Raw genomic sequence first — 19,105 nt, 5'->3', positions numbered from 1 at the left:
AAAAACGTGGGCGGGTCGGTCGCCAAAAAGGACCAAATATCTGGGGGTCTTCTGTTACCTACGCTTGGTTGGCTCCGGCTGCTGTGGGATCCGGTGGTGCCCACTGCCCACCGTCCTGAAGAAGAGCCGCTCGACGCCAGACGCAGGTACCAAGTGGTTACGGGGAGGCACCTTGGGGCGGTCCCGACAGCCGGGATGAAGCTTGCATGGGGCCGTTTCGGAGACCGGACGGCGTGCCCAACAGCAGCACGGAGGACACACGGCGCCGGGATCACTCCCACAAGTAGCGGCTTCCAGCTGAGACGGCGACGTGTTGGTGCCTTTGCTTGCGTTACAGCACTGTAACTACTCCGTATGCATAACGCAGGTAGGTATCGGTATTGCTATTGCTATTATTGTTGCCGCCATCATGACTCGGGCACGGCGAGCTCTTCGGCTGCAACGTTCCACTCCTCCTCGTCGTTCCACACCGGCGACAGGACGAAGCGCCCCATGATCTTGCCCATGCCGATGCTGTCGCCGCCAATCACCCCGTGCTGCGGCTTCTCGTCGTTCTCCTCCATGATGACCGCCGTCGTGAGGAAGTTCATGCCAGCCGCCGGGCTCAGCTCCAGCGTCGTCCCGCCCCAGTCGAGCTCGACCTTGCCCGACTTGCGCACGTTGAGCTTGCCAATCATGCCGCCCTGTGACAGCAGCTGTGATCGGAACCCGCCCGTCTCGTCCTCGTCTTCGTCGTCGTCATCCTCCTCGTCCGCGTCGGCAGTGGCGTGCCGGCTGTCATCCTGCGTCAGGTCCACGGGCGCGGCCGGCGCATCCGCCAGGCTAAAATTGTCCTCTTGTTTGACCTTTGGCCGCGGCGCCGCGACCTGCTTGAGGGGCGGTATTAACGGCGGGAATTGGAACAGGTACATCCGGCCGTCCTTGTTCGATGGGCCTTCTGACTTGGTCTCCCCGTCCTCGCCGGTGACGGTAACGGCCCCCAGCTCGCTGGCGAGCAGGTTCATGTCTGCTTGGATGATCTTGTCCTCCGGATCTTGTGGTATCTCCTTCTTGGGTTTCGCGATCTGCACCGGCTTCTTCTCCTGCTTTGGTGACGTCAAGGCAGGGTCGATGTCCATGGCGTCTTCGGTGTCAGGCTCCTTCTTAATGGCAACCTTGCCCTCCAGCTTCGGGTCCCAGATGCCGTCCTCCTCCGGCTGTTGCGCCAGCGGCAGGGAGCCGTCGCCATCGACCCAGAGGCTCTCTTCCTCTCCCGTCGCGTTTTCGGCCGCCTCGAGCTCTGCTGTGGTGGCGACGACGATGCCCGTCTCCTTGTGTTCTCTCCTGTAGATGCCCATGGGCATGGCGCTCGGCGCCCGGCCGCTGAGCGTAGCCATCATGGCCTCGTCTTCGCTGTCGAGCTCCTCCTCCGGAGCCATGACGTGTAGTTTGTCGGCGTTGATTCTCGCTTCGCGCATTCGTGAGCCGTCCGCTTCGGCGAAGCCTTTGCCCTCAGACTTGCCCGATCTGCCTCCGGCGCCGTGGAAGCCGCCGCCAGGTCCGCCACCCGCGCCGCCACCTCCAAACCAGCCGCCAGCTCGTCCTGATGCTGTTTGCAATGTCAGCGCGCTATCCGACCGCAGCGAGTGCTGTCAACTTACAGCCTCCGATGCCGCCTCCGAATGGCCCACTCGCCGTGGAGATTCCACGTCCGCCTCTGCTTCCCATTGCATCTCCGCGACTACGTTTGCTGCGGAATCTTGAGCGCCCTTGTGCTCGTCGCTCTGCTGCCGCCCTCTCGGAAGCCTTCTGCTCCTCCTGCCGCGCTAGAGAGTCTCTCTCGGCCTCATCTCTTCGCACCGCCTTTGGCTTGAACCGGCCTGTCGAGGGGCCTCGCGTTGCCCGGGCCGTCCCGCGACGCACTGTGCTTGGGCCGGCGGCGGCGGCGTCCGAGCCGGCCGGGGTCGCCTCGCCGGCTGAGGCTGAAGCTGTGTCGGTGGTGTCGGTGGTGGAGGCTCTGGTGGCTCCGGCAGAGGCAGCACCCCTCCGGCCGCCCCTCGCCGTTGCTCGTCCGCGAACCATGTCTCTTGTCGGGCTATAAGGAGTGGGAAATCATCGAATTGCGTAGATGCCGCGATGGGATCTCGTCGTGACGCAGTCGTTTTAAAAGAGGAATGTGAAGCTCCAAAAAATTGGGCGGTGGAGGGGCGGCTTGGTGGGGGACGAGATTCTGCCGGCTTTAGTGGCCCACCGCCTGCCGCCCGAGACAGGCGGAGACCATCATCAATAGATCCTACCCGGCATAGGCGATGATGCTTGAAGAAATCAATCGTCTAATGCTCGGCGCTTTGAGTGATGCCTTTTCATAAAATTCATTGGCTCGCGTTGTTTGGTTATCAATTAGTCTTCAGTTCCGTGGTCTTCCAGCCCTGATTATCACGCTACAACCCGACCTGTTCCTCAACCTGCTTGTTATCGTGGTAGACCTCAGGTCGCCAGATTTGAGACACTGTTACAGTCATGTAGGCCTCGATATTCATTTGGGTATATTATCGCTCGCGAATGCACCGTCACAATCAGCTCTACTACCGCAGACACATGAGCGCTTCCTCGCCAAACCGCGCATCCACGGTACCTTCTTTCATCAGCATACTCCCAAGCCACTCCTTGCCAGCCTCGACATCTGGCGCCCCGAACTTGACAATGACACAGCCACGGACGTGCGCCGCAGACCACAAGACGCCTTGGGTCTTCTCCCGCTCGATCCGCTCAGATCGCCACAGCTCAAAATTGGACATGTTTTTGGTCTCCTCCTCCCGCGCCTCCTTGGTTCGAAAGTCGCGGGAGCCTAGGCGTGGTAGGGCGTCGAACTCGGATAGGAAGAATTTGCCCACAGGCTCGAGCATGGTACCCCGCAGGATGAGCGTTCCGAACACGGACATCTTGTGCATCGTGTCTCTCAAGGGGAGGCCAACCGTGGTGCTGCCTTCCCGCGAGAGGATGACGGAGTCCCGGACGAGCAGCCGATCTCGAGATCGATCGGCGCCGGTCAGCCAGACCTCGTTGCGACCCCTCCAGTTGACAAAACTCCAGTTCTCGCCACGAGCGGTGCGGCCTGCCGTAACCCAGTCCAAAAGACACAATGAGCATCGACTGGCTAGCTTGAAGATTTGCGTCTGCGTGTACACGCTGTCCTCGAAAGGTTGGACGGGGTCGGGGAGTAGACAGAGCGCCGAATCTTGCTCCATCTTGACCGTCATGGTCTGGCTCGTGACCACCTCTGGCGAGGGGGACTTGAAGATCTTGGTGTGGCCCTGGGTGACGAGACTGAGGCTTGCTCCGGCGCGAATCTCAATGCCCAGGTTGACGGAGTCGCCGCCGACAAGGCCGCCTCCGTATGACAAGAGAAAGACGACGACGCTCTTCTGGCCGCCGGAGGGAGACGTCGGGGAGATGAGCTTCAGCGGATACTGGTAGGCGATGGCCTCCAGCCCGTTGCCTCCGCCGGGCAGCAGTTTCGCGACAATCTTGCCGTCCCCGGGGGACGCCGACGTCTTCGGGAACGGGTGACTCCATACCTGGACCATGGCGTGCGATGTCGGGGCGGTGTCGCTGGACGTGATAAGCAGTCAAGGGCCGCGATGGAATCCTTTGCAAAGGGTCTCGTCGTCAGAGCATGCTTGAACACGACCTGCCTCGCACCCCGCGCAGTCCAACCGTCCCGTCACCTGCGGCCGCGTTTCGTCTGGGGGAGGGAGCGGCTGGTGGTGGGACCCAACCGTCTGTTGTGTAACATGCATCTATCCATGTCGGCCGCCTGTTATCTTAGCCGTGGCCGTTTGGTTTCGCCGAGGGGTCCATTCGTGGCGGGCGGTTTGGAGGTGGGCAGGCAGGCCGACAGGCCCAGCAAGCCCATGGCCCAGTTACGTACCTGCCAGGGGTGGAGGCGTCTGGTCTGGCGCCACACTCGACTGGGTCAACGGGCGGCGGCGATTGGCCGCGCGTGCCGAACTTTCGCCGACGCAACGCAGCCAGCCGTCGCCCACGGTGGCTCAACTGTATCTGCGGCGCCTGCTGGGGCTGCTGGCTCAGGCGGGTGGGCGAGTTGAGCCCCCGGCCGAAGCCACATATTGACGCACCCGGGACCCGTGCGACTCGCCCGCCCCCATCCCCTGGGCGGCCGCCATTACAGCGCCCCCAAGCGCGTCCACGGCCCCCGACAGACAGCGACGGCCCTGGAGCAGCCGCCCGCCTCCACTAAAACCGCAAGCCAACAGTCCCGTCTGGAACGCGCGCGCCTGGGCTGGTGCAGGCGGTCTCCGCTCCAGAAACATCCCATCCAAATCAATATTAATCGCGACTCAACCGACCGCCACCCCGACGACAACGCGCCGCAGGACCTGAGCGCCCTCGCAGATGCCGCCCGCGTGAACCACGCCGTCTGCACCCGCGATACACGCACACGACTCACGCACGCCATGGACAACAGCGCCAGCGCATCGCCCGAGCCGGACTCGACGGCGCGTCGCAGGTCGGGACGCGTCGTGCGGGCGCCCGCCAAGTTCGCGCCCGAGCCCACCGCATCCGCCGCGTCGAAGCGCAAGCGCGGCGACCAGGACGGAGACGATGTCGACGACGACGAGGATATCGACGATGACGAGGAGATGAGCGACGACGCCGCCGCCGCCAGCGACGACGAGCACCCCGCGCCGCGCTCGCGCAACAGGGCCAGCCGTCCCAAAAAGCCATCGTCCAAGAAGCCAAAGATCAATGGCGCGACCCCTGCGGAGGCCGGCCACCTCGCCCGCATCCCCAGCAGGCCCAAGAAGGCCGTCCGCATCGAGGCCGGGGAGAAGGGGACCGGCATCTTTGGTGAGTCTGCCCCCCGCCTGCCCGCGACCCTCCCCTCTGCGCAGTCCCTCCCCGCTGCGCCAGGCAATTGAATCAATGCTGACTCAATGATCCAGCCGAGATTTTCGGTTCCGGCGACTCGTCGAGCACCGTCGCGCAGCAGTGGCTGGAGAAATACAGAGCCGACGACGCGGTTGCCATGAGCGACCTCATCAACTGCGTCCTGCAATGCTCGGGCTGCGACCTCGAGGTGACACCAGATGACATCCGCGACCCGGAAAACATTCCCAACAGACTGGTCGACCTCCAGAGCGTCTATCAGGAGGTATTCCGATCCCACCACCGATAGGGGGCGTGCCCATACTGACGTGTCTCAGCAACAAATCACAGAATATCCGTTGATCTCGAGGGCCAAGAGCACGAGGTCTTTTCGAGACCTGCTCGTCGGCTTCTTTCAGTCGCTTGTCGTACTGCTTCACGAGACCGAGGTTCTCTACAAAGATGCCGAACTGATGGACAACCTCCATGCATGGCTTGCCAGCATGTCCTCGTCCTCGCTGCGCCCTTTCCGCCACACGGCCACTACCATCTCCCTCGCCGTGCAGTCCGGCCTCGTCGAGGTCGGAGGCATGCTCGACCGCAGAATAGCAAGCAACGAGCAGGCGGTCCAGGCTGCGAAGAAGGGCAAGAATAAGACCAAGGCTGCCGAGATTCAGCGCAACTTGGACCAGGCCAACGGCTATCGCAAGTCTTGCAGTGACGCGATCCAGTCCTTCTTCGACACAGTCTTCGTCCACCGGTACCGAGACGTAGACCCCAAGATCCGCGCCGAGTGTGTCGAGGCTCTGGGCTCGTGGATCTGGGACCTGCCCACCGTCTTCATGGAGCCGGGTTACCTCCGCTATCTGGGGTGGATGCTGTCAGACACCAACGGGGCTACCCGCCAGGAGGTTCTGAGACAGCTTCTCCGGGTCTTCAGGCGGGACGCCCAGAAACTGGGGCATTTCATCGACAGGTTCCGTCCGAGACTGATTGAGATAGCCACACTGGACTCGGAAGTCTCGGTCAGAGTGTCGGCAATTTCAGTCATTGACACCCTTCGCGCGGCCGCCCTCCTGGAGCCGAAGGAGATAGACGCCATCGGCAAGCTCATCTTCGATACTGAGCTGCGGATCCGCAAGGCTGTCGTTGGCTTCTTTGTGGCCTGCATCGACGACGTTCACGAGGGCAAACTGGACGAGATTGGTGGGGAAGAAGCTCTGAACGAGCTCAACGATGCCGACGAGGACGACTACGAGTCCCCGCGCAAGGAATGGGTCAACATCAAGTGCCTTGCGGAGACCCTGGCGATCTACGATGCGCAGATTGAGGAAGCACAGCAAAACGGCGCTCAGGCGGAGCTTGATGCAGCTGATCTTCTCGAGTCGACAGTGCCCGACACCCGGATATCCCTCGCTGCTCAGGTGCTGTACGAAAAGCTTCCCGAGGTAAAATCTTGGGAGATCTTGGCAGGCTACCTGCTTTATGATCACTCGACAAGCACCAAGTCCAAGTCCAGGTCCAAGTCCAAGGCCACGTCGGCAGAGGCGACCTTTAAGAAGGCCGTCGCACCGACGCCCACCGAAGAATCGATTCTCCTCGACGTCCTCAGCTCGGCGATCAAGCTGAGCCTGGTGCAGACTGGCGAGCACGACAGGAACAGGCGCAAGGGCTACCGCTCTGAAGCAGCCGAGGCCCAGGAGGAGATCGCGCTTGAGCTGACAACAACCATTCCCAAGCTCCTCAACAAGTTTGGTGCCGACCCCGAAACGGCAGCCATCGTCCTCCGGCTGGAGCACTTCCTCAACCTCGACGTCTTTCAGCAGCTGCGGCAAGACGCGTCCAAGTACGAGAAGCTCCTCGATGAGATTAGCACGCAGTTTAATAGGCACGACGACAAGCGGGTCCTGTCCGAGGCGGCGTCTGCTCTGCTGCACGCGCGACAGTACGAGGAGCTGGAAGAGGTGACTGACAGCAAACTGTCCCTGCTGTGGGAGAACGTCATCAACGCCCTGCGCAACTTTGACAAGACCTGCGAGCTGTCGGTGCGCGGCAACCTGGGGGCGGCGCCACTCCGCGAACTGGCTACGGTCCTGCTCAAGATTAGCAAGCTGGCCAGCATATCCGATTGCGTCGATGCGCTTGAGGCCGGGTCAAGATCTACGGATTCAAGCGCCCCAGCCATCGAACTTTTGTCCAACATCGTGCACCGCGGAAAGTACGAACCTCAAGAAGATGAGATTGATGATCTCGAGGACGAAGTCGTCACCTATGCGATCAGAGCATGCCAATTCTACTTCATGTGGAAGACGCGGAGCCTTTCCGAGATCCTGACGGCTGGCACGACCATCTCCGATGCCGATCTTGATACCTTGTCCATGCTGTACCAGTCATACCGCAGGCACCTGATTGAGACGTTCTCGTCCCGCGCCGCCATCGATCAGCTGCGTCTCTTCGCCACCGGGAGCCTGTGCGACCTCCACCTCACCTTTGCCGTCATCCGACGCCTCGTCAAGGGTTCGGCGGCCCGTCCGGAAGTCGGGCGAAAGCTCGGCTTCCTGGTCGCCGAGATCGAGCCCGGCCTGGTCCCGGAGCTCATCTCCATCTTCGACGGCGCCGAGAAGCAATACGCCAAGAAGGCCAAGAAGGACAAGACGCTCAACGAGCCAGCCGAGGACGAGGACCCGATGACGGACGAGGAGGAGGAAGACGAGGACGAGGACGAGGGCCTCACCAAGGAGGAGCGCCACGCCGCCGAGCTGCGGGCCGAAAAGGCCCTCTGCGAGCTCTCGGCCAAGTACGTCCTCGCCCTCACGGCCAAGCTCATCGACGACCGCGGCTCCCAGGCCAGCAAGCTGCGCCGCCGCATCCTGCGCAACCAGTTCAAGCTGGGCAACAACTTCAAGGAGGTGGTGGCCTACCTCGACGAGGAGAAGATGGCCCGCCGCACCAAGAAGCCCGCCGCCAAGCTCGCGTCGACGCAGCCCGCGCCGCAGCGCCCCGTCAGCGAGGACATTGTCGACGACGACGACGACGACGACTTTGACAACATCTTTGAAGACGCGGAGCCCGAGGAGGGCACGCGCGAGGACCTCCGGCGGCGAGAGCTCCTCGTCGACGACGACCCCATCGAGGATGACGAGGACGAGGACTTGACGGCACGGCCCGCTAACGACGTGGATGACGATGACATTCTTGGGGACTGATTCGTTTGGTTTTGTTTTCTTCAATTGACACTGTCTGTTCTCTTGACCGAATGATGGATTGATTGACTGTGGACGTGCGTGCGGTAAACCCCGACTACGCTGGGGTTGAAAAAGGTCGGAGGAGCGGTGCGCTACTGGTGTACTCTTTGTTGCCCTTCTTCTTCTTCTGCGTGCACTTTGATTCCTACTCTTGCGGTCTGCGGTCTGCGGTTCGCGGGTTTGGCTCTTATGAACGAACCCATTTGTCATCTGTTTTGCTTGATTGCCCTGGCTCAGTGTATGAAACTATCTATTGACTACTGCTTCATGTCGAGGAATGGGATGGAGGGGGCCTTGGGGCGGCCCCCCTGCTGGCCTGGCGTTTTTTGCTGTACATCTTTGTTGATCAATCAAGTCATTTCAAGCTACGTACGACTCGCTTTTGTCTCTATTGAAACATCCTGGGGGGCCACAGTAAGAAATGTCAAGATGGGGGGTATATTAACTAGGCATCATCATCCATCGCTGGCAAGTAAACATAACCGTGACATGCGTGGGCGTGTGCCTCACGACCCAGAGATTTTGGTGCCAAATAGCTTGTACATTCGCTCCCACCGTTTCGAGTCGCTGGCGTTGGCCTTTGCGGGATCCGATTCTGGCATCTTGATTCCATACTCTTGCACGCAGCACGAGAACGGGCGGTTCGACACCTTGGACGTGGCGTTGGGGGTGCTTTCGTCATCGCTGTCTTCTGGGGGGTTGTCGTGGCCGGTGGCAGCCCTCTTTGTATCCCGACTCTTGTGCTCTTCCAAGTCGCCCCACAGGATGAACAGCTGCTGGCGGAGCGCGTCGAGATTCTTGCGGTCGTGCCTCAGATTGGAACCGTCCAGGTTGACGAGGCACTGGGCCGCCGAGTTGTCGACTGTGACCCAGAATCGCTCCTTCTGCTTCCCGGGATGCACAGCGGCATCCTCCAATTCCAGCGAGAACTTCCACTCCCAGCGCTTCACGGCCGTAAAATTATCCAGCGTATTCTCGTTACAACTTTCCACATCCGTGTCGGAATTGCCCTCGTCATCACCAGAATCGTCCGAGAGGCAGTCGTATGGAGAACTTGCCTTCTTGGGATGGCAAAAGTCACGCAGATCGGACGGCCTAAAGTTGACCACCCTGACGTTGGTGCGGTAATTTCGATTCGAGAAGGGAACCTCCAGCCTGACGCGTTCGCCGTCAATGCTAAACTCGCGATACTGTGGTGCGAGGATGTCTGCGACTAAGCTAGTTGGCCGCTGATGATTCTCGCATTGAACTGCTTCGTCAGTATTCTGGACCAATGAAGTCGGCGGATGAACGTACTTTGAGGATTCAGATCTGGCACACTGGGTGGCGGGTCGCTCATCTCTTTTACTAGGCCATCGGGTAGTGAGGCCGTCTGCGTTGTTGCAGCTTGACGATCTTCTGCGGCGGCTTTCTGAAGATGTGCACGTCTTTCCTTGCGGTTCCGTTTCACCGAGGGCGCAGGCTCGAGCCCAATGTCGGCCCTCCGTTTTGCACCAGCTACAGCTGCCTCGTCAAGCTGCTTGCGCTTCTTCTCAATAGTATTGTCGAGCTCTTTGCGCTCACTCTTGTACGCTTGCTCGTACTCTTTTCTGCGCCGGATTGTGTCCTTGAGCTCTTGGCTGAGATTCTCGCGATCGCTCAGGTCCAGGGGGAAGAGATTTATCCTTTCTGGATATCGTTTGTCCTCATGGAGAAACCCCTCGAGGTTGGCGTTGTTGTGGCCAAACTTGATGTGTAAGTTACGCATCTTGATCCACGACCCCTTCGAAACCGGATGGTCGCGAACGACATCAGCATGCGGAAAGAAGCAAGTGACTTGCATGCTTCGCTGTCCAAAGGGACCGGCCCAGTCTTGTTCCTCCTTGTTCTGAGGAAGTATGCCGAATGGATCGCCAACCTGGCCTCGCGGTGACTTCCCTCTTCCAAATGAATGCTCAAAGAAGGCACTGTTCTCAGTGTAGTCGGAGACCCAGAGCGTGTATTTGTCACCCAGCCAATAAGGCTCGCGAACGACTTCCACAATCGTGTCGGTGTACATGCCTTGTTGGACGTCCTTGAGTGTGCTGTACTTGTCCTTGATGTTGACAGACTGTACTTTCATTACCTCATATTCCGAGGGAGCGGGAAGGCGTTCCTTGTTAATCAGATGGTACAGAAGCGAGATGAACGCCTTTTCACCGGGCGACGGCGCCGTGCCCGGCTTGGCCGACGTTCTCAAGGCGGGCGTAGGATCCCGGGGAGGCTTGGAAATCTTGGCAGCTTCGTAGACCCGAAGGCGCGTTGCCACACTCGTGAGCAACGAAACGTTTGCGGATTGAAATGCTTGCACCTGCCGCACCATCATTAACCACTGCGTGAGGGAATGCAAGATCGACGAGAATACCTTGGCTTGAGAGATGACCATAACATCCCCGTATCCAACCTCAGGCATTTCAGCCTGAGGGCGAAAGATATTCAGCTCCAGTGACACATCGGGCTCGTCCTCAACCGTCTGGTCATAGAAACGGATCTGGCATTTCCAATCTGGAGGCGCTTAGCATGTGCGTGATGAGATATGTTGCATTTTGGAGCTGTTACCTTTGCCCCTCGTTGGTATCGGCGCTCGAAATTCGGCCACGATTCCAATTACATTGACCAGACTGCCCTTCCTGCACTTGCCATCAAGGATGTCTCGCACAGTGGTATAGCCTGGAGGAAGCTTCTCTGCTAGGCCTTGAGACATGGTCCCTTCATGGCGGTCGTGGACCTAGAAGTCCAGCCAACAGGCTATGGAACAATTGGTTGAAAGAGAGAGATATCGGAAAAAGAGCAGGGCCCTTGCCGAACAGAGTGCGCGGGGAACGAGACGGTGCGACGGGGACGAATATCGCGGGCGTGGAACCAGACGCGTTAAGCCCACTCGGACCTACCGCGTCTTGTCTGCACTACCAGCTTGATGGTCGGCGCGGGTGCACGTGACCTCGGGTTTCACAGTGCTTCCTTGCATTGGAGTTGCAGGCGCCATGGCGGCAAGCGCGCACCTACAGGTCGCAGCCAGAACTCAGAGGTAGCCCACTAACGACCAAGACACGGAACCCACCGTAAGCGTGGCGGTAGCCCGAGTAGCCCAGGTTTGGCCGCCCCTCCCCGCTCGTCCTGCCGTGCACAATTTTTCTGCCTCAGGCGGCCAGGAAGAGCCCCCTCCAGGGCGGTTTCTCCAGTGGAGGCGACGGCGGCTGCTCAGTCAGGCTCTCTGGCAACCAAACGAATCTAACAGGCCTGGGGTCATTTCTTTTCGCAGTCCCCTTCCCACTCCTCCAAAAGTCAACTTTTCTCCATCACCAACAGAGTGCCACCCTTCCTCTGCCGGGTTGCCCATCCGCCTCATCCTCCGAGCTGCAGCTCCCGCCTCAGCGACGCCTTTTCCAAGCTCGGTCAGTGTATCGCTATTACTAGTGACTACTCGACCTGGGTGCAGCGATTCCTCCCATAACAACAAACCCCCGCACTCGCCTTTGGCACCAGCGCTTGTCACCCCGACCGCCAGCAATCCTTCACCTTCGTCACCATGGCGGAGCGATACATTCCGGAGCATCGCCGGACGCAGTTCAAGGCGAAGAATACCTTCAAGCCTGAAGAGCTCCGCCGCCGCCGCGAGGAGCAGCAGGTCGAGATCCGCAAGGCGAAGCGCGAGGAGAACCTGGCCAAGAGGCGAGGCATTGGATCCGGTGAGAACCGACCCGGTGCCTCGCTCGGCGCCGCTCCCGATAGTGATGACGAGTCGGCTCCCACAGAGTCCCAGGTACGTGCACTTTCCCCTTTGATTCTTTGTTGTTTTTGCCATGTGTTTTGTTGCGGCGGGGCTGCCGGCTTTGAGCGCTGGATTAGGCCCCTCGTCAGTCACCTCCACTGCGTCGCTTGTGGTGTGGGGGAAGCATGTGCTGCACGACCCCACACCGCGCTTCAAGCATCATCCGGCCCCGAAGCACGCTTCACGAGTCTTTTAAGCTGCTTCAGGCTATCAGCATTACCCCTTCCCCTTGCAATACCTGATTCTGTCAAGATGGCTGACCGCCTCTCTGCAGTTGAACGAGGACCTTCCTCAGATGGTCCAGGGTGTCTTCTCCGACCAGATTGACGCCCAGATCTCCGCCACCACCAAGTTCCGCAAGCTCCTGTCCAAGGAGCGCAACCCTCCCATCGAGGAGGTCATCAAGACCGGTGTCGTCAGCCGCTTCGTCGAGTTCCTGCGATCGCCCCATACGTTGGTGCAGTTCGAGGCCGCCTGGGCCCTGACCAACATCGCTTCCGGGTCTGCTACCCAGACTCAGGTGGTCATTGAGGCTGGCGCCGTCCCCATCTTTGTTGAGCTCCTGGCCAGCCCCGAGCCCGATGTCAGGGAACAGGCCGTCTGGGCTCTGGGCAACATTGCCGGCGACAGCCCCCACTGCCGCGACTATGTCCTGAGCTGTGGCGCGCTGAAGCCTCTGCTGAACCTCCTCGGGGACAGCCGCAAGCTCAGCATGCTGCGCAACGCCACGTGGACCCTTAGCAACTTCTGCCGCGGCAAGACGCCGCAGCCTGATTGGAACATGGTATGTTACCCTGCGGTCCTATCTTGTATCTGCTGGGCCTGACTCTCCCTTCCTCCCAGATCTCCCCTGCGCTCCCTGTCCTCTCCAAGCTCGTCTACTCCCTCGACGATGAGGTCCTGATTGATGCATGCTGGGCCATTTCCTACCTGTCGGACGGCTCCAACGATAAGATCCAGGCTGTCATCGAGGCCGGCATTCCCCGCCGCCTGGTGGAACTGCTGATGCACGCTTCTACCTCTGTGCAGACGCCCGCTCTCCGGTCCGTTGGCAACATCGTCACTGGTGACGATGTCCAGACCCAAGTCATCATCAACTGCGGGGCTCTTCCGTGCCTCCTGTCCCTGCTCAGCTCCACCAAGGATGGCATTCGCAAGGAGGCTTGCTGGACCATTTCCAACATCACCGCCGGCAACTCGTCTCAGATCCAGTCTGTCATCGACGCGAATATTGTTCCGCCGTTGATCCACCTTCTTCAGAATGGTGACCTCAAGACCCGCAAGGAGGCCTGCTGGGCCATCAGCAACGCCACCTCCGGCGGCCTCCAGAAGCCTGAGCAGATCCGCTATCTGGTGTCTCAGGGCTGCATCAAGCCTCTGTGCGATCTCCTGACCTGCCCCGACAACAAGATCATCCAGGTCGCCCTCGACGGCTTGGAGAACATTCTGAAGATTGGCGATCTTGACAAGCAGGCGGCGGGCGAGAGCGCCGAGTCCATCAACCGCTACGCCCTCTTCATTGAGGAGTGCGGCGGTATGGAGAAGATCCACGAGTGCCAGAACAACGCCAACGAGGAGATTTATGTCAAGTCGTACCACATCATCGAGAAGTACTTCTCGGACGATGTCGAGAACGCCGACGAGGGCATGGCTCAGCCGGCTGGCCCCAACGGCACTTTCGGCTTCGGCACCAATGCGCCTGCCCAATCGGGCGGGTTCAACTTTGCCAACGGAGGCGACTCGATGGACATGTAAAGGCATGGCTGCCTCTCCCCAGCAACGCCGCTGTGCAACCATCACAGCGGCGTCGGGTTTTGTTCTCGTCCATACGACAATACACATCCCCGAAACAAAATACCCCTACCCCAGTCATATCACCCAGTCGCCCGCCCACCGACCCCTGCTGGCAGGTGGCGCGGCGGCAATCACCATCCCCGATATCACCAACACAGCCCCTTGTCTTGAATCTGGCATGAAGAAGATTGCGCAGGGTGTGAGAGTCCTGGCAAGAAATGCAGGCCCTATGGTAGCTTGAAAGCTCCAGCCTGAGCGGAGGTTAGCAGTCGCGAGATGAGAGATGATGATTGATCCGTCGCTGCGAGAGAAGGTGCATCGGCGGAAAATGCGGGCTCATCGAGGCGGCCAAAGACATCACTCATGTCATGCCATGACCGGGCTGGAGAGGATCGTGGACGACTGGCAAGGAATGAAAAGCTTGACGTCGACAACTAAGCCTCGAGCCGTCCTGGACCCGGTGCTAGTGCATCCGGGTCTTTGCATGCACGACGCGTGTCGTGACCGACCTGGCGACCAAGTGGTTGCGGGTCACAATGGGACACCGACGTAGCGAATGAAACATTTTGACAAAAATTGGCCTCTGAGGTCGACGTGACGCCGGCAGGATGACATGTGCGAGACGAGAATACTGGGCTCCCTCCGTGCCACGGCCCCAAGTTGAAGATGTTGGTGTAGACTTCTATGGTGCCGATAACGACAAAGGCCGCCGTACTCTCATTGTAGCCGGAACGGAAGCTCTTCTGCCATACCCAGACATTTCTTGTACTACGCGCAGGTATGATGACCCGTCGTGTCATGGTGGTGGTATTCTGGTGGTGGTCTTTCCTCACTGTGAATGCTACCGGACTTCTGCCGAGTAACTACCTTCCCAGGCAGGTCCTGCCACAGCGACAATAGCGGACTATGCACTGTATTGTCAGCGCTAAATGGTAGGGTTGCATACAGTGCGATAACAGGTCCAGTTTTTCACTCCCTCACTGAAGCCTCTGTCACAGCAACCACATTGCTTGTCCGCGGCACTCCAACATCCGGCACAAGTCGATGTCATGGTGAAGAAGGGCAAAGGCAAGGCTGAGCAGCCTGCCGCTGGTCCGGCCAACCCCGCCAAAGATGCAGCCAAAGGCAAAAAGGGCCAAAAGACAGCCGAGCCCGCCGCCCCTCCGGTCCCGGCTGCACCGCCGCCGAAGCCCACGGTCAAGCAAATCATCGGAGGCTCGTCCTGGACGGGAAAACTCCCCGTCAACTTGCTGAGCGAGTACTGCCAAAAGCAGCAGTGGGGGAAGCCCGACTACGACACGAGGAAGACGCCCGAGGGCTTCTCGGTTTGGGTCACGTTGAGCGCCAAAGACCCGAAGACGCAAGAGATGACGAAGCTGGACCCCTTCAAGATCCCACCGACTCACAAGCATCTACTGCTCAGGGACACGGCACTGGAGGCCAAGCATGCGGCGGCTACGTACGCCCTCTTCCGCGTGTGCAGCATGCAGAACAAGCACACCGTGCTGCCGCCGGACTACAAGTCCCTCTGGAAAGAGTTCCAGGCGCTGAAAGCGCAGGACGTCAAGGAGGGAAAGGCGTGGATGTACGAGGCCGACCCTTTCAAGGCGCTGCAGGAACGCCAGGACGCTAAGGCCGCCGCCGAGAAGAAGAGAAAGGAGGCCGAAGCCGCAAAGGCCAAGGCGAAGGATATGCACGGCGCGGCGGGCCTCGTGCTATTGAGCGGCGCCAACGGAGGTGCAGGGCCCAACCCAATGAAGGGGTGGATCACGGCGCCCAAGGTCGAGATGGGCAGGAAGACGAGAGTGCAGCTCGAGGGACTGCTGCGACAGGGAATCACCTGGAACCCACACGGCGTGCGCATGCCTCAGAACCGAAAGGACGCGGTGGTTGCGGAGCTGGCCAAGCTGGGCTTCCGCCGCAGCCACGTCGCGGAAGCTGTCGAGTACTGCAAAGACCGGGAGGAGACGCTGGAGTGGCTGCTAATCCATGTGCCGGAGGACGACCTGCCGCGGTGGGCGTTGCCCGAGAGCTACTCGGCCGGCATCTCCGTTGGAGCCACCAACTTGAGGCGGGAGGGCATCATCAAGTCGCTCTCGGAGACGGGTTACTCCCTGGAGCTCTGCACAAGGCTGGTCGACGAAAATGGGGGCGACGAGGGCAAGGCCGCCGAGGCGTTGCAGAATATCCTGCTCTCTACAACCTCGACCGAGCAGGCGTCCGATGGCCCGGATGATTTTCTCGACCTGGGCTCTCCCGAAGAGCAGTGGCAAGAGGAAGTCGAAAGCCTCGAGGCCATGTATGGCGAAAACTTCCGCCGCGAGGGCGATCAGGTCATTCAGATACGTCTGGAGTCTGTCAGGAACGCGCAAGATCCGAAGCAGGGCGAGGTGGAGGCCTTTCTTCAAGTCCGGAAAGCATCGAGCTATCCAAAGCATCTGATTCTCGCCATTGTCGCCAAGCTCCCGTCGTACATAAAGCTGAGCGTCACAAAGAAGGCGCTGGCGTACATGGAAGAGTCCCTTCAGGACGAGCCGATGAAGATATACCTCGTCACGGATTGGGTCCAGCAGAACATCAACGCCATCATAGACAACCCGGGTAAACTGGTGGACATTTCCGCGGTGTCGTCCGCTGCTTCCGAAAACCACCCCGTACCATCGGCAGCATCAAAACAGCGGTCCCGAAGGCCCCCAAGACACCTCCAATGGCGGACGGACACCCAGAGCACGGAACGATGGCTCAAAAGACAAGAAAGTCCCGCTTGGAAGGATATGCTGGCGAAGCGGAAGAGGCTGCCTGCTTGGCAAATGCGAGAGCGCATTATTCAGACCGTCATCGACAACCACGTTACCATCATCAGCGGAGAGACGGGATCCGGAAAGTCCACACAGTCTGTGCAGTTTATTTTGGATGACTTGTACGGGCAGGGCCTTGGCGAATGTGCCAACATGATTGTTACGCAGCCGCGCAGAATTTCAGCGCTTGGCCTCGCGGACAGAGTGGCGGAAGAACGGTGCTCCCGTGTGGGCGACGAAGTTGGATATGCCATTCGTGGAGAGTCACGGCAGTCACGGGACACGCGAATCACATTTGTTACGACCGGCGTTTTGCTGCGGCGATTGCAGACGTCTGGCGGGCGAGTCGACGACGTCGTGGCAGCGTTGGCGGATGTGAGCCATGTCATCATCGACGAGGTCCACGAAAGAAGCTTGGATACCGACTTCCTACTGAATCTCATCCGAGAGGTGATGAGGACGAAAAAGGACATGCTCAAGCTTATCCTCATGTCGGCGACCCTCGACGCGGACACATTCAAGTACTACTTCGCCTCGGAGGGCTTGAATGTTGGTACCGTTGAGATTGCCGGTCGAACCTTCCCCGTCGATGAGTATTACCTTGACGATGTCATCCGCATGACAGGCTTCAATGCCGAAGCCAACGACAAGGGTTTCATCGGTGACGAGGCAATGGGCAAGATCATCCAGAAACTTGGACACAGAATCAACTACAACCTGCTTGCGGAGACTGTCAAGGCCATCGACTTTGAGCTTTCCTACGAAAAGAAGACGGGCGGCATCCTTATCTTCCTGCCCGGCGTGGGTGAAATCAACCACGCATGCAACTACCTGCGGTCGATAAACTCCTTACACGTCCTACCCCTTCATGCGTCCCTGGAGACGCGAGAGCAGAAGAGGGTATTTGCTAGTCCACCGCCTGGGAAGCGCAAGATCGTGGTGGCTACCAACGTCGCAGAAACGTCCATCACCATCGATGACATTATCGCCGTGATTGACAGTGGCAAGGTAAAGGAGACTAGCTTTGACGCGCAAAACAATATGCGGAGGCTCGAAGAGACGTTCGCGTCGCGAGCGGCGTGCAAGCAGAGGCGTGGTCGCGCGGGTCGCGTCCAGGAGGGCCGGTGTTACAAACTCTTCACGCAAAACCTTGAGCAGCAGATGGCCGAGCGCCCGGAGCCAGAGATCCGGAGAGTGCCGCTCGAGCAGCTCTGCCTCTCGGTGCGTGCCATGGGCATGCGCGACGTGGCACTCTTCCTGGGCCGGTCGCCCACTCCGCCGGCGGCGCTGGCCATCGAGGGCGCTATCAAGCTGCTGCAGCGTATGGGCGCCATGGATGGAGACGAGCTCACGGCCATGGGCCAGCAGCTTGCCATGCTTCCGGCAGATCTGCGATGCGGCAAGCTCATGGTGTTTGGCGCCATCTTTGGCTGCTTGGACGACTGCGTGACGATTGCAGCCATCCTCAGCGCCAGAAGCCCGTTCCTGTCGCCGCAGGAGAGAAGAGAGGAGGCGAGAAGCGCGAGGATGACCTTTTTCAGCGGGGACGGCGACCTCATCACAGATCTCGAGGCCTTCCACCAGTGGGACGGGCTGATGCGAGACCGCATCCCGCAGCGACAGGTGAGGTCGTGGTGCGACGAGAACTTTCTCTCCTTCCAGACATTGTCGGATATCTCAAACACCAAGTCGCAGTTTTACACGGCGCTTTCTGAGATCGGCATCGCCACGCCGTGGAAGGCGGACGCATCCTCGAGCGCGGCCCAGCGAGACCCGTTGCTGATACGAGCTCTGATCGCGTCAGCCTTTGCGCCGCAAATCGCGAGGATCCAGTACCCGGACAAGAAGTACGCGAGCTCCATGTCGGGCGCCGTGGAGCTGGATCCGGAGGCGCGATTGATCAAGTACTTTAACCAGGAGAACGGGCGCGTGTTTGTGCACCCGAGCAGCACGCTGTTTGGAAGCCAAGGCTTTTCGGGAAGCGCGGCGTACATGTCGTATTTTAGCATCATTTCGACGAGCAAGATATTTATCCGCGACCTGACGCGTAAGTTGCCCTCACCCGCTTCATATTTTGAGTTGTTTAGATGGACGACACACGCAAGTGGATGGCATGCTGACCTCAACCGACCAGCCTTCAACGCGTACACGCTGCTCATGTTCTCGGGCGCCATCGAGCTGGACACGCTCGGCCGCGGCCTGCTGGTGGACGGATGGATCCGACTGCGAGGCTGGGCGCGCATCGGCGTGCTGGTGGCGAGGCTGAGAGGCATGGTGGACGACGTGATTGCCAAGAAGGTGGAGAACCCGGGGCTGGACGTCGGCGAGGACAAGGTGATTCGGATGGTGAAGAAGCTGATTGAGCTCAACGGGTTGGATGCATAAGTCGGATGAATGTGTGAATGCAGCAAGGACGCTGGAGACTTGTGGCTGGTGACGTCTTGGGATACGCGACAGGACGGGCATAGACGCCAACGGTAGAGCAATGATAAAAAAGACTTGGTATTCAAATGACCGTAAGATCTTTTCTACTGAAACCGTCTGCCAATCGTAAATCCCAGGTCGTGGCGTGTTGAAGCGCCGTCTGGCTCACCAAGCCAGGCTCGCTC

General features: G+C 59.5%; 6 protein-coding genes across 6 annotated transcripts; 3 read left to right on the top strand and 3 right to left on the bottom strand.

Annotated features, from left to right (window-relative positions):
* Positions 1-407: 407 nt before the first annotated feature.
* Positions 408-1,707, bottom strand: PLICBS_008641 (uncharacterized protein; the record flags this gene model as incomplete). The annotated part of the gene is made up of 2 exons (XM_065601430.1): positions 408-1,588; positions 1,641-1,707. 2 exons carry the CDS (start codon positions 1,705-1,707, stop codon positions 408-410), a joined length of 1,248 nt encoding a protein of 415 aa, XP_065457502.1.
* Positions 1,708-2,564: 857 nt separating this feature from the next.
* Positions 2,565-3,566, bottom strand: PLICBS_008640 (uncharacterized protein; the record flags this gene model as incomplete). The annotated part of the gene is made up of 1 exon (XM_065601429.1): positions 2,565-3,566. One exon carries the CDS (start codon positions 3,564-3,566, stop codon positions 2,565-2,567), a length of 1,002 nt encoding a protein of 333 aa, XP_065457501.1.
* An 891-nt stretch (positions 3,567-4,457) lies between these two features.
* Positions 4,458-8,075, top strand: PLICBS_008639 (uncharacterized protein; the record flags this gene model as incomplete). The annotated part of the gene is made up of 3 exons (XM_018324905.2): positions 4,458-4,851; positions 4,947-5,155; positions 5,208-8,075. The coding sequence occupies 3 exons, from the start codon at positions 4,458-4,460 to the stop codon at positions 8,073-8,075; spliced, it is 3,471 nt and encodes a 1,156-aa protein (XP_018176299.2).
* A 545-nt stretch (positions 8,076-8,620) lies between these two features.
* PLICBS_008638 (uncharacterized protein) lies at positions 8,621-10,836 on the bottom strand (the record flags this gene model as incomplete). Its single annotated transcript, XM_065601428.1, has 3 exons — positions 8,621-9,321; positions 9,411-10,637; positions 10,692-10,836. The coding sequence occupies 3 exons, from the start codon at positions 10,834-10,836 to the stop codon at positions 8,621-8,623; spliced, it is 2,073 nt and encodes a 690-aa protein (XP_065457500.1).
* Positions 10,837-11,661: 825 nt separating this feature from the next.
* Positions 11,662-13,659, top strand: PLICBS_008637 (importin alpha subunit (Karyopherin alpha subunit) (Serine-rich RNA polymerase I suppressor protein); the record flags this gene model as incomplete). Its single annotated transcript, XM_018324907.1, has 3 exons — positions 11,662-11,895; positions 12,179-12,688; positions 12,748-13,659. The coding sequence occupies 3 exons, from the start codon at positions 11,662-11,664 to the stop codon at positions 13,657-13,659; spliced, it is 1,656 nt and encodes a 551-aa protein (XP_018176301.1).
* A 1,088-nt stretch (positions 13,660-14,747) lies between these two features.
* PLICBS_008636 (uncharacterized protein) lies at positions 14,748-18,881 on the top strand (the record flags this gene model as incomplete). Its single annotated transcript, XM_018324909.2, has 2 exons — positions 14,748-18,543; positions 18,631-18,881. 2 exons carry the CDS (start codon positions 14,748-14,750, stop codon positions 18,879-18,881), a joined length of 4,047 nt encoding a protein of 1,348 aa, XP_018176303.2.
* Between the last annotated feature and the right edge of the window lie 224 nt (positions 18,882-19,105).

This window comes from Purpureocillium lilacinum, assembly GCF_023168085.1.
Source record: "Purpureocillium lilacinum CBS 284.36 DNA, scaffold_6, whole genome shotgun sequence".
Taxonomy (NCBI): Eukaryota; Fungi; Ascomycota; class Sordariomycetes; order Hypocreales; family Ophiocordycipitaceae; genus Purpureocillium; species Purpureocillium lilacinum.
Note: the sequence above shows the minus strand (reverse complement) of the source record. Positions and strands in the feature narration are given on the sequence as shown.